The following is a 15,199-nucleotide window of genomic DNA, read 5'->3' on the forward strand; positions in this document are numbered from 1 at the left end:
GTGTGTATATATAGATATAGACCGGTATTAGTGATGAAGTTATGGAGAATACTTTCAAGTTACTGCATTTCTCATGTGCTTCTTTTCTCTCCTTCATTTCTCTCAATCTGTAAATGTACTCTCACGGTGAAGATCAAGGATCTGATCAATTTTATTAGCTGGAGATTTAATTGTTTATTTTAGTATGCTTTTGGATTATTTTGCCAAAGTACACGTTGACGCTAGAAAGGTGGAGCCCAAAAAAGCGGACGTCATAAAAATTGAACAAGGTGACACCGAGTTTCGACATTTTGTTGTCAAATTCAAAAAGAAAAGGATGATTGGACCGCATAAGCTTTTATGAAGGTTTTGAACCCCGAGAGCTCGATTGCTTTTCTTAAGTTAAAAGAAAGCTTGATAATGATGAATATATGTTTCACGAAAGGTTTTGTGATGAATATGTTTCAATTGCCAACAAGGTAACGCTAGACTTTTGAATTAGAGTAAATATATATTCAATCAAGACTATTCAAGAATGGAAAAAAATTATGAAGAATCAATTGTTTTACAATTGTAATTGTGGGCATAGTAATTCTCTTGAGATATCAAACAATATTTTTTCAACATTAAGCACATAAAGCAAGGGAATATTGACTTGCACCCCTAAATCTGATCATCTTCAAAAACTTGTTGTACTTAGTAACCTCGTCCTTTCTTGGATGTCTTTGTGGAAATGGTAGAGGCGGTCTCTTTACTACCTCCTTCTCAACATTCACTAAACATTGTGGTTTTTATTTGGGTTCAAATGCAATCATTTTAATGTCCCTTTTTATTTCAGTACTGTTTTTTTAGTATGATAGCATTCACAAAGTCTTTTTAATCTTTAGTCTTCATAATATGATTACGATCTCTCCCGAGTCTTTAATCCTCTACTCATGCTTGCCTCGTATCTAAATTGTTATGTGATAATATATCAATCCTCGAATAAGTCATCCTCTTTTTTATCGAAAAAAACACAAATAATTAATATGACTAAGATAAGATGAATAAATAACCTAGTGCAACGCCATTGGCTGAGTGCTCTGTTTCTTTGTTATCATGCACCAACCACTGCAGTTTGACAGTGGTGGCAACTTTACAATCGTTATTTTCATAGATTGGAGCTTTCAGTCTCTCATGGGATCAGGTCTCCTACTAGATACCACAATTTATTAAATTATCAAAACTTTAGAAAATATAACACAAATAATTTAAAATAACTATTTATAATAATATGGATAATTAATATGGGACAATCGGAGTATATTGTTATTCTATCTTTTGCAAACGAGTAATTTCAAAATTTACTAACGGTTGAATGGTCATTAAGAAAGATGCATGTGTAGCGCCACAATTCCATAAATGTGAGCACAGAAGTAGAGCATGTGAGCACTCTCACATAATGAGGAGTTGAGCTTTTTATTGATTTTACGTGCCAGCATCCCAAGACAGACACAAAGTTCCTTCTCCCACTTGCTCCATTCCTATACTATTCTCCACTTCCACTTCTTTGTAGGTAATTGGGCACATAAAAATCGAATCGACTAATAAAGTAAATTTTAAAAAATTATTATTGGATTATTGTTATTGAGTTATTGAATTAATGAGTTTTATAAATAAAAAAATTATTAGATTATTGATTCGATATTGACTTTTAATATTGAGTTATTGGGTAAGACAATAATAAAAAATAGTTTCACAAATGATATTCTATATTAATTATGTCATGTCCTCTCATCCTCCAACACACCTCTCTTAGGTCTTATCCCAACATCCCTACTCCCCTCCCCCATCCACCCCTCAAGTATTTATCTATATTATATGAAAATATTGTTAAGATAACACGTTGCTTGTAAAATCTATAACAACATTTTTCTTATAAAATTACCCATTTATAACAATTAATCTTCTTTATAATAATTCACCGTCTTTATTGAAATAGAATTTCTAGGATTACCAATAGTGGGTTATAGCTCTAGAGATTTTGATCAAATATTTTGACATTCTAATACACTATTTATAATATAGAATATATTAAATATATATGTTTATCATTAAAAGATTTCCTCCTTCATATAAAAAGTAATTAATCTTAGAATTTGGCACCATTTTGTGGGGTGAAAGATTGTTATTGCCAACATTTTTACTGAAAACAGCGTCGACGCAATTGGGACACTTGCTTCCGGTAAAAAAAAAAAAAAACTAAAGGAGAAGGCTCTATCCACACGCTTCAGTGCACGTCTATAGCACTCGTTATAAAAAGGAGCACACTAGTGAAGTTCGACTCCATCACGGATACCATAATCGCGTGGGTTCAGTTAGAATCCTCGATAAAAGTAAATATAAAGAAGGTAAAACCCAGAGCCGTACAAAACCAAATTATTAATGGCGGCTAATTCTAGGTTGTCCACCACGTTATTCCTAGCTGTAAAAGTAAAAAATTTAATTCATTTAAAGTTCAAAATTCATCTGTCCAAAGGAAAGTCCAACAATCAGAAATTTTGATCATAATATATTTGTCTACACAATTAATGCATATAAACTTTTCCTCCTACTCTATTACACTCTTTTCTAAAATGTTTTGAATTGAACTATGAAAGAAAAATAAAAAGAGTAGGATTTGTTCCAGAGGACTAAATAAAAAGGACAGTCAACTATCAAAAATAATATTTTTATTTCTAGAATAATGATAAAGTTAACATACATTCTATCTTTTTTTCCGACTCTGTTTATTATTTGAGTTAAAAGTGTATGGCCTCAAAAATAGTTTCATTGACTTGATTCGCAATCTTCTTACAAATATAAATAGAAAAATTCCCATTCCGGAAAATTACCAAAAACAAAATTCAAACCAATGACCAGTAATAAGGATAGTAATTATAAAAAAAAACATGCATTTACTGGTCAAAGAAATGAGTTGTAGCCAATTGCATAAGTATTTGACCGACATAATTTTTTTTTTAACAGAGCGGGCATCCTGGGCCTCACGTGACCGGTCACACGGGCTTCGAGATTTAAAAATAGATGCTGACTCAGCTGTATTTGAAGTTCACTCATTGGACCAACTTTATTAGTAGGGCCCACTATACTTACGTGTCAAATCTGTCGTGGTTTCTCATTTATGCGGCGAGTAGTTATTCTTTCCGTCGACGGAATCTTTGGTCCCTCGACACCGACGGCCGGTGACTACCCCTTTGACAAAACAACTACGATGATGAATTAGTATTTCCTATGTTTCTTTTTTTAAAATGGTGTTATTTAAAAGATTGATGTTTTTTTTAATATATTTAAGGGAAAAGAGTCAAAAATACTCTTAAACTATTTAAATGAATAAAAATGTCCTTTATTTATAATTTGGTCAAAAAATGTCCTTGCCATTTATATTTTGGTCTAAAAATGTCTTTACTATTATTTAATGGGTCAAAAATGTCCCTATTATTACAAAATGGGTCAAAAATGTCATTTTCCGAATATATGTATATATATATATTAAAAAAACAAATCTTGTTCCTTATAAAAATATTACTTTTAAGAAAGTCTATTCTTATTTTTTATTAAACCACTTTAAGTAATAAAATATAAGAAATTATTTTATTCTTCGTAATCTCACTTGATCAATTAAAAAAGAATAATTTCATGTACTCTAAGTTTTAACGGATAATATATGTCATATATATAAGATCATAATAAATTCATCTTTAATTTTTATTCAAATAACGATAAAAAAATAATTATAATAAAATAAGAAATATTTTTAATTTTTAATTTTTTTTCTAATTGAAGTAGAATAAAATATTTTCTAATAAAAGAAATATTATTGGGAAAAAAATATATTCAAAAAGAAAATAAATAATATATTTATTTGAAAAATGGCAGTTTTGACCCATTAAATAATAATAAAAGCATTTTTGGATCAAAGTATTGACGCAAGTGCATTTTTGAACCAAACTATAAATGGAGGACATTTTCTTTCATTTCAAATAATTTAAGCGCATTCGTGACCCTTTTCCCTATATTTAATAACTCTTAATTCCAATATTCTACTTAACATATTTAAAATGATATGATTCAAAGGTCATTTCCATATATCATGATACACATCAATAGTTAGACCACAAAATTTAAAAGTCGTACTGTTTTTTTAAATCTTCATGCTAACTCAAAATAAGACAGGTAAAATGAAACAATAGTTTGTAGAAAAATGACATTTTTTTGTATCATTTAAAATAACTTGGCGTTAAATTTCTTATTTAATATCATGACACTTTTTTATAGTCATAAAAATTTCATGAATATTTCAAAATCATAAATTTCAAAAATATTTTAATTATTAAAATTTTGTTTTCGATCAAATTACCGCACATAAATTAAATCTAAAAGGTAGGATTATTACCATTAGATTCATTTTAGTTTTTAGATATTTTTAGAATCTGATAGTGTATGGTACTAGTGGCCTTTTTTGTTTTTGTGTACATGTATGGCACTACTGCCATATTTATGAAACATTTAATAGTGCAATATTATAAAAATAAAAGTACTAATGTGCATATTGGAATTTCGGCTTGTATCCTATAAAAGAGGTAATGAAGTGTTGTAGTGAAGTAGCACAACTCCTGTCTCTCCACAAACTCAACACTCTCTCTTTCATCATCCTACATTTGGCCATTTGCATCACGCAAGAAGAAGACTTGATATACTATATATTTCTTTAGTACTTACTAGTTACTAGTACTAATACTACGAGCAGCAGCAAGAGAAACATAGGATTACGAGACTTTGATTCCTTGGTCTTTTTTTAGACCATATGGTGTTTCCCTTTATTGTCCACTCAACCTTTTTAAGCCTCACGCTTACACAAAATCCTCTTTAGCCCCTTCTTTCTTTCTTTCTTGTTTCCTTTGAGGTTCACTTTGTTAAAAGGGCTTCGCTTTGTTATCGCCTTCAATACTTTCTCCTCCGTTTGTGTGTGGGTTGTGGTGGTGGTTTAACTTTCTTTTTGCCTCCTTTAAGACTATATATTCCTTCTTTTAACGACCTTGCTCCTCTTTTTGTCAGATGTCTTTGGTTCTCTCCTTCAGTTTCAAGCTTCTCTTTGACTACTATTCCTATCCTTTTTAATCCTACATAATCTCGTGCCACTCTCAAAGTAATCTTCCTTTTATCTTTCATTGAGCAAGTATTCACCCTCTGTTTACCCCTCTAGCTCATATGGATCATCACTCTATGCTTTGTCCGATCAAATATACCCAACACAAGAAAATCATCAGAAAAGTCACTAAACCATCCATCATAAAGCCTAAGAAAACAACGGAAGTCCGTAAATCTTCCGAGTACAATCCTACTATTCCGAGGACTGTACGGATATCCGTTACTGACCCGGACGCAACTGACTCTTCAAGTGATGAAGAAGAGCTTTTTGGACGGAAACGTGTTAAAAGATACATCAATGAAATTAGTATTGAGACCCAATCAATCGATGATGTTAAAACTCTGAGTACTGGCAAGAAGCGAGTAGCTGAAGCGAAGCAAAAGGTGTTGAAGAGGAAGGAAGTGGTGCAGCCACCAGCTCCAGCTGATGGAACTGTTAGGAAGTTCAGGGGTGTGCGTCAACGACCTTGGGGGAAATGGGCTGCTGAAATCAGAGACCCAGCACGTCGCGTGAGGCTCTGGTTAGGTACTTATGATACTGCTGAAGAAGCTGCGATGGTTTATGACAATGCTGCTATTAAGCTCCGTGGACCAGACGCTTTAACCAATTTCATCACTCCTCCAGCGAAGGAGAAGCCAGAGGTCAATGTGGCTTCGAATTCAGGCTACGAATCTGGTGATGAATCCCACAATCTTTCTTCTCCCACTTCTGTTTTGCGCTTCAGAACGAGCCAATCCTGTGATGAAGCAGAACAACAAAGTGTGTCGGGGTCGGGGTCCGAACCAATTCTCGAAGAAACAAAAGGGGAAGAAAATTGCCCAATATTGGTGGAAGAAACAAACAGTGAGAAAAACGTCGAACACATTGAGTGCCAGGGGGAGACACTTAGCATCATACCAGACTATTCAAATGAGTACTTGCCCAGAGACGTTTCCTTCTTGGACGATTTCTTCAACTTTGGAGATGCGGAACAAAGTTTTGCCAATGATTTATTGACGCCATCCAAATACGTATTCTCTTGGGATTTCACGAATGATTCTGTATTAGACCCTGAGATTTGCAAATTTGATGATGCATTTCTAGAGTTGGGTGCATTAGAAGTTGATAATTATTTCAAAGACATTGGAGATTTTTCCAGTGTTGATGTTTTAATGGCGTTATAATCCAGTTCTCAAGCTCTCAAAAGTGTTCATTGTCCCCAGATTGCCAGAGCTATTGGCAAATTTTGTGTACCGGCGACAATGAGGAATCCACTAATGCCTTCCTTTCACGAGTATATTAGAGTTGTTTGTTTTAGATTCTCCGTGTAAGTTAACGGAGTGAACAAGTAGTTGTTTTTTAAATCAAAAAATGTTTTGATAATAAGTAGAGAGGGCCCCTCCTTCTCCAGTGTTTCAATGTAGTACTAATGCTTTACCTGGACTAAATGATATGCATATGTTTACTGAAATTTGTGTTCCTCGGGCTTCGACGTGCATTTAATTTTCAGAATTTAGTTTTTTTTTTCTCTCCTCCCACTGAGTATGTAAATTTAATTGAATTAACTACTGCACCATTCATCATTTCTCAACTCTTGAATTGAATTAACAATTGTGCAAAGTACATTGTAGACAAGTAAAAATAATAGTAGAAGTAGTTTCAATTGGTGCCGAGTTTGCTTCCCTATCACAAGATTTTCCAATTAGAATTTTTATTAATGGTCAAGAAATCTCAACAATCACATCATATTGCTTAATGTTATTACAATCTAATATTTTCTTAATAGGTAAATCAACGTTTTAGATTGTGTGTAAGTACTAAGGGGTTGTTTGGTTGGAAACAAGTTATCACGGAATAAGTTATTGTGGATAAATTATTGCACCATGCATATGATATAATTCATCCCATCACTAGGATATAAATGATGGGATAAATAATCTCATGACTGCCTAATACCTTCAACCAAACGCATGATAAAAATAATCCTGAATTTTATCCTTGAGATTATTATCTGTTGGACCTCACACCAAACGAGTCCAAATAAAACCAAATTGGTATTCTCTTGTCCAACGCGAGCAGGCGGGATTTGCGGTGGCTCACTTGGCCAAGTCGGTGTGTGTTTCAGCTTAGTGTGAATGGCTTTAAGCTATGTGTGTAAATACTGAATACTCACTTTGTGGTAGTTAAACATTTATATGTTTAGGAAACGTGATGTTATTATGCATTTGTGTGCGGAAAACGCAGCGGACAATAATGCCTATCCAAATAATAATACTAGTAGGCGGGCGAAATATTGATGAACGATATGCCTCGCCGTCTATAACAATCATATCATAGCAGTTGTTAGCTTGCTTTAGTTTGTTGCCTCTATTTATTATTCATCTATTTATATTTATTTCCTACATTAATTGTATTGAAAGATTCAGAATTATGAATTATAGAAGCAGAGTACCAATGCAACTGGTTCATTGAAATCCATGGCTTAAGGCTAAAATTTTACTTCCCCAGTTCATTTCCCCCCATGTTTATGATGATTTCCGTATACTATTTTGATAATTATAATTTTTTTGTATTATTATATGTAATAAAACCAAAGCTTAGCTTAGCCTTAAATAGGTCATGCCAAGTCGTTAGCTTCAATGTATTCCGCTACTTACGTTTTTTAACAATTTACTCAATGGACAAAAATAGTAGGAGAGATAGATGGAATTATGCAAAACATTTCCCTTGAACTAAAATCAACGGCTTTTTAAAAAAAATCTGCTTGTAATATTTTACTTAATTTATAGATATGCTGGAATTAAAGGGGCAAGTAATTGGTCAAAAGGTGAGAAAAAGGTTTAGTCTAAAAAGACATATATTTAGTGATTACCGCGCTGGCTAATTTTTATTTCTTCCAAACAAAGAGAATGAAATGTCAACAATTATATGAAATCGACACTTCCCTAATTAGTGAAGGCTCATTTCTATAGGCAAAGCCCTGAATTTCTGGAAGATAATTGGCTCGAATTATTGAACAACTCCAAAGCTTTTAATTTATCAGCCAAACAGTTCACAATTCCACTATACTGAATTATTGATCATTGGCTACAACAAATTAGTGTCAACCTTGTCCTTGTTGCTTTCTTATTAGTCTATATACCCGAAACTCCATACACTTTTGATGGGGTGTGTTAAAAAAGAATGTTCATGCTTCTTTCTTTCGTTTGTCTTTTTATGGGAGGACTGTAAAAATTTATCAACACTCAATACTTATATTTCAAAAATCATACTAATTTACTCGGATTAAATTGTAATTTAATAATAATTAAAATTACATCTAGATATATGTGTTATGCATTTATTAATTTGTTGTAAATTTTCAATCTTACACTGAAAATAGAGGTCTACGACACATGCCTTTTAAGATTTCAAACTCAAAAAGATTTGATTAAGGAAAATAATGAAAAGAGTAGTACAAATAGGATGAGTTACATCGATGTGATTAGAGAGGTAGTTCACATGTAGCCATTAGTCATACTTTCTCAGCCAAGCCAACAAACGAAAGACCAACTTATTAATTTCATAGGATCCAAGTTAAAAACATAACTGCAGAGGAGAAATTTCTTTTAGTCCACTCCCAATCTTGAATATGATCACTAATAATACTCTACTTTGCCAAACAATAAAACGAGTCAAAATCTGAGTGTTTGAAACGTTGAGTTGGAAATTATGTAAAAAAAATTAACTTTATGCGCAAAAAGTCCAAACAAACACTTAGCCTAAATTGTTTCCATGTCTGAGGGGTACATGCACACCTCTTTCTAGAAGTAATATTTGCTTCGTCTTAAAATAAATGTCCCGCTCTTTTCTAGAGTTAATTTAACTAATCTTCAAACTTAAATTAGACCTATTTAATATTCTAAATTAAAATATAGATATTCAAAAATTATAAAAAAAAAGTACTAACAATTGCATCTTCTCATGTTATAATATTATGATGAAAATAAGTACGTGATGATTAAAGTTCATTTAGTTTGAATTTCGAGAAGCAAAAAAATGATAAATAATTTGAGACAGAAGGAAAATAATGTTAAAAAAAATAACAGGAAATATATTTGAAGAAAAAGATGGCTTTGAGGCATGAAAAATCGCTTTCCTTAAAGAGATATTGCCTGTATACATATTGGAGAAAATACAAACAATTTCCTTCAACATACAACAAAGCCTTTGTATATACCTACAGATTTTTCTTAGGATACTTCTAGAGAGTCCTATATTTATAAAACTTAAGAAATGACTCTTTCATGAATCTTTTTATAATAATCATGTTCCTTTATAAATAGATGAGTGTTTAATTTAAAATCTCTATATATTACAAAATATCCAACAAATAATACGTTTAAGTAATAAATATGTGTATAAGAAATGTACATTGTATTCATTAGTTTATTGTAAGCATTGGATGCGAGTAAAATCTCCACTAGGCATTCCATATTCATGCGTTCTTTAGAATTTTTCAATCAACATGTAATTATAAGAAGTGATATGTGTTGGGTTAAAATGGTTCGATAATATTTTTAATATGGTGTGATAATGTTTGATTTGGGCTAAGTCACCATAGTTTTTTTTCAGTAAGATTTTACACCATTAAGAATATCAAAACCTTTTCTTTTTAGCTATCAATATGAGACTTTGTTTGCACACCCTCCTCTAAAGTTCCACGTGATTCATTATCATGATTCACGGATCAAAGATTCAATGTGTATGTATTCCCCCCCAACATCATCGGAGTATATATGGTCACCAAAACACAAAGGTTGCGTAGACCGAGCCATAAACGGGGCAAAAGCACTAAATCGTGCCTCACGCCACACTCAACCATCTTTGCACGTGTTACATCCTGCCAAATTATTGGCTCTCTGATAATAGTTGTTTGGCTAAAACGATTCAAGAATACTCTTGATATAATGTGATATTATCCGTTTTGGGCCAATTTTGTACGTTTGATTCAAAAGGCTCACACCATTAAGAGTATTCAACACCTTATAAGTAACTTCTTTTTATTTCTTGCTATCAATATAAGACTTTATTTGCATACCCAATAATATACACATATATAAAGTATTTTCTCATTAAGAGGGAGGCAGGCTAGCTAACTGCAATCAAACGAGTATTTAATTATCCAGTAATTTGAATTAGTCACCCCTAATTAGTCTTCAGTTTTCCCGTACGAAAAGCGTGTATAACGGTATTGTTGTCCTTTTCTCGAATTATTTCTCCATTTTAATGAAAATATATAAGATGGTCCAATGCCTTTTCCGACCATTCGTCTTTTCACAAGCCAACATAATGATGGTACATATATTAATTAAGTCGTCTTACTCCCTATTCATTCGTGGAATTGGGACAAGGGACTCTGCCTCCTACTCCATATCTCTATCATTCTAACTAATTAAACTTCTTTATGCAATCACCTCATATAAAAGTTTATAGGATTAAAATGAACACACGGCCTCTTGTGTATGAATAGCTTGATTGAATTTCTTTTTATGAGCCAAGTACATAATTTTATATATATTTGCTCAGATATTATGTTGATGTGTATGGCTATCTTTTTTAAAATGTTATTACAATATTAGAGAATCACAATTTAGTTACTTAATTATATTCTCAATATTTAATATTGTCATAATTTGTTCTTTAACATTTGATAATAGAAAATTAGTCAAGATTGACAGACAAAAGTGAAGACTAATATGTTAGAAGGAGAAAAATTCTACTAATAAGTGAGACTAAGCTGAAACCGGACAGATGTATTATCGTCCATTTATTCTCATTTTTTAAAAGTGAAAAGCTACATACTTTCGGAAGTTGAAATTAAGATGTCAAACATTCCCACAAATTACTTTCTAAATGGAACAATATAAACTTGATTAACATATAATGCCTGTTACACTGTTATTGAGATTGAAGGAACAAGTTAAATTTGATGAAAAAAGCATATGAGAAGTTTTCACACTCAAAAAAAAAACTAATCTGCCATATCATCTTTACACTTGCAGTAGTTCATTGGCGAAATCAGAAAATTGCGTCAAAGGTTATTCAAGATTTAATATGTATATATAAATAGATATTTTGATCTTATTTTCTCTATATAAAGTATAATTTTTCGATGAAAGATGTCTAACTGATTACCCTTCGATTTATGCCGCTCCGCCATTGTGTGGTAGTTGGCATATAGATAAATATAAATGAAACAAAAGAATGTTATTATACGTAGTTTTTATCAGTTGCACGAGTACGCATGTCGTTTTTAAGGTTCGACATGACCAGCAAAACTTTTCTGTTTTTAATTTTGGACTTTATTTAGTAACCAAGTAATTCATCATTGCTTAGACAACAATCTAACCACTTGACTCCTTAAATGGTCTTATATGAATGTTCTTTAACTTAAATTCTATGCTTTAAATGTAAGTAAAGTTTCGATTTTATAATACTACATCCTAGCTTCTAGTTTTGTAGAGTTAAATTAAATCAATATAATTGTGCGCACGCTCAAGAGTAGCAGATAAGTTATAGAATGATCAAACACGTGCGCATGCATCTTCATGCACAGAACTATTTATATACTTTAGTGAGACAATTACAAAAACTTCATAAATATTATATCTTTGGTAGTGAACATAATTCAACAACTTAATGTGTGGGTTGCTTAAGTCGAAAAGATTACCCTTTCATTTTTGTTTCCACCGTGTTACCCGTGTAGACATTTAAATTTTATTGGATTGATTTTTTTTATTAAATCTTAAATTTATGATATGTTGAGTTATTGATGAAGCCAAATTATTGGTTAATTAATAGAGTAGGATTAATGTTTAAGTTAAAATTATATGACTTAAATGAAGTTCAATTACATTTGGACCTGTAAGTTGACAAGACGATGGCCCAACCCATTCTTTTCAAGCTTTCAAGCTCAAAGTCCACTAAAATTACTTGAAGACCAAAATACCTATCAACCCTAGCTCGTGCCTATAAAAAGAATTTGTCATAAGAGCAAAGAAAAGAGGACAGGTAAATACATAGAGAAGTTATGTTCTTTCATTGTAATCCGCAAGTTTTTCGCATACAAAAAATCTTCGTCACCAAGAGGTAGGCCGCAAGTTTTCATACCTCCATAATTTTGATCAAGGGAATCTCAAATCATGTTTTTTTCCGGAGAATTGAAGATTTGAAATCCTAATGTCAAATTGCATGATCATACAGCTGATTTAAAATCATGATTTCATATCGGATGTCCCTTTACCATTTACCAACATTAGTTAATTAGATATATTTGGTATGTCAAATTACAAAATTAATTTTGTCAGTGACAACCTAGGTACTCATGCATATTTCTAGTTTTTTTTTTCTTCTTTCTTTTCATCCTAGATTTACAGACACAATCAAAGCAATAAAGTAAAAAATGGATACAAACATCGAAAAACTTTTGGACCACAGACAACTGGTATCTCTAGAGTTATTTCCCAAACTAGCTAGGTTGAAATCTATCGTCAAAATTAAATCTGCAGAAAATCCAAATGTACAGAACATTTTCTTTCACTATATGGGCAACTACAACTAAAGACAAACCATTGCAGGAAATTTGTCAATATTCTTCAATACCAAAAAAAAGAGAAAAAAATATTTGTTTTTGCAAAATACTTAAAATATACAGGAGGCATGGTGTTCATGTTTTTTCCTTTTTTTAACCAGTATGCCACTTTCTGGAAATAGGCAATTGTATTATTTTTGTTATCTTGATATTCTGAAAAAGGAAAGCAAATATGATCACATTGCATCAATTTCAAAAAGCCAAAATCATTTAATTAAGTATTTTGCAATTATTTCATAAATGTAGAAATGTAAGTGTTTAATTGGTGGTAGCAGTCGGCATATAAATAACATAGCCCCATATAAAGCAGAACACATCCTAGAACTACACCTGTTAGGCTCTGCTTATTTAGTTTACTGCGTTGGGGCAATAAAAGGAAGTTGCCCAACTGCTGCGCATGACAAGACAATTTGAGGGCTTACAATCATCCAACAATCATTGTTGCAAGTTACTAAATGTTACTCTAACTCATTAAAACGAATGAATTATTGAAAGTTTAAAGGGAACTGTTGAGATATATTTTTTCTCTATACTTACTCTTTTTTTAATGAGGTTTTTAACTATTTTAAGTAGTTTTAAAATATTAAAAGGTTAATAATGGAAAATAATCATTGATTTATGTCATTAAATATTTTTCTCAAGAGGTATATCATACCTCAACAGTTCGCTTAATATGAGTTACAGTAATATACATGGCTGGATTTTTTGGTTTAAAAATAAGTTATGCTGAAATTAGTAACATGAAAATTATTAAATATGGTGATTAATAATAAATAAATTGTTATTGCAGTACTTGTTTTTTATTATGGTTGTTTTTCATTAATACTGGACTTCTTATGTAACTGTACAGGTGACAAATTTTTTTTAATAAAATGGCAGCAGGTATATGTAATGTATATCTGATATATCAATACTGTATACATAATTATGTAATGTATTATTATTGTATAAATAGTAAATAATTGTGTGTATATAATATATAACTACGTATCAGATGTGTATATACATTCATAGATGTTGATTATATAATATTCATACATTGCAACAGTTCATCTTTATCAATGAACTTACTTTTTAAATTTTACGTACGACCAACTCAAATCTCCTCTAAACCGTTCTAAAATGACCTGATTGAATAAATATACTTTTTGTATAATTATTAGCCCATGCATAGTACTTAAACAGTTAAACTCATGCTTAATTAGGGTTTGTATTAGTTAATTATGTCCTGTCACGTGAGATCAAAATATATTTCATCATCCATTCTTAGATGAATAGAGTACATACGGCTTCCATTCATGGGTAATTTGAACTTTCAAAGTTGTTGGGAGTAATAATAAGTAATCTGTGCGTACTGACTACTTTTGGTAATTTTAAGGGAGAGAAATTAAAATAGGAAGGCTAGTGAAAGACATATACTTACACCTATGACCCCTTGTCCTCTTTCATAATTCACTTTCCGACGACACGTACCTCTCTGGTCCACCATAACTATTAAATTCTCTCTTTTGAGTCACAAGCCACAGGACTGTCTATTAAACATTTGGGGTCCTTTTAATATGGCACATATAAGAATACTATTTCAGATCGTACTAACTTATGTGATATAGTTTGATTTGATACAAAATTTAATAAAGTAATTTTTTTTTTTGAATTTATAACCCAAAGTAAGTCGTAGATGTTTGTGTGAATATTTATCATCTATTTAAGGTAAAATGAATATTTTAAAGTTAAAATTGTTACTCCCTATGTCTCAATTTATATGACTCATTTTTCTTTTTAGTCAGTCCCAAAAAGAATGATTTATTTAGTAATAATTTGACTTTAAAATGTCTATTTATCCTTAATGAAATGATTTACAATCACAAAAATATCTATGATTTATTTTAGACCACAAATTTCAAAAATATTTTTTTCTTTCTTAAACCCCTTGTCAAGTCAAACTAAGTCATATAAATTGAGACGGAGGGGGTACTAAATAAAGAAATGTGACATTCTTTTTTGAACTGGCTAAAAAGATAAGTGGGTCATATAAATTGAGATAGAAAAAGTATTTAATAGGGCGTGTTGGAATTAGTAATGATGAGAGTGTTATTTTTTGAAACTATTTCTTATCCAATGTCTGATTTGGTGTATTAAAATTTGTTCTATTCTTACCCATGCTTATTTATGCATTAATAGTCCGTGTATTGCTAATACTATAATTTTCCATGTATTAATTATATATAGACTCAAAATCCTATCAAATACTATCATAGCTAATACATATATTAGATTTTCTAATACATCCTACATTTCTGCTATTATTTTCTACTTTGTATAAACAAAGGGAGTAATATACAAAAGTATACCTTTACCGACTATTATTTTGATGGATAGTAGTATAAAAATCTCAAATTCTCTTACACCATCGCTATGTA

General features: G+C 31.3%; 1 protein-coding gene across 1 annotated transcript; it reads left to right on the forward strand.

Annotated features, from left to right (window-relative positions):
* The first annotated feature begins 4,641 nt into the window (after positions 1-4,641).
* On the forward strand, positions 4,642-6,649 carry LOC129899509 (ethylene-responsive transcription factor CRF4-like). Its single transcript, XM_055974503.1, has one exon. The coding sequence runs from the start codon at positions 5,227-5,229 to the stop codon at positions 6,328-6,330; it is 1,104 nt and encodes a 367-aa protein (XP_055830478.1). The 5' UTR covers positions 4,642-5,226; the 3' UTR covers positions 6,331-6,649.
* The last annotated feature ends 8,550 nt before the right edge of the window (positions 6,650-15,199 follow it).

The sequence above is a fragment of the Solanum dulcamara genome, chromosome 8 (genome assembly GCF_947179165.1).
Source record: "Solanum dulcamara chromosome 8, daSolDulc1.2, whole genome shotgun sequence".
Classification (NCBI taxonomy): domain Eukaryota; kingdom Viridiplantae; phylum Streptophyta; class Magnoliopsida; order Solanales; family Solanaceae; genus Solanum; species Solanum dulcamara.

Coding starts and splice junctions, on each gene's coding strand:
- LOC129899509 (XM_055974503.1), top strand. CDS start 5,227: ATGGATCATCACTCTATGCTTTGTCCGATCAAATATACCCAACACAAG.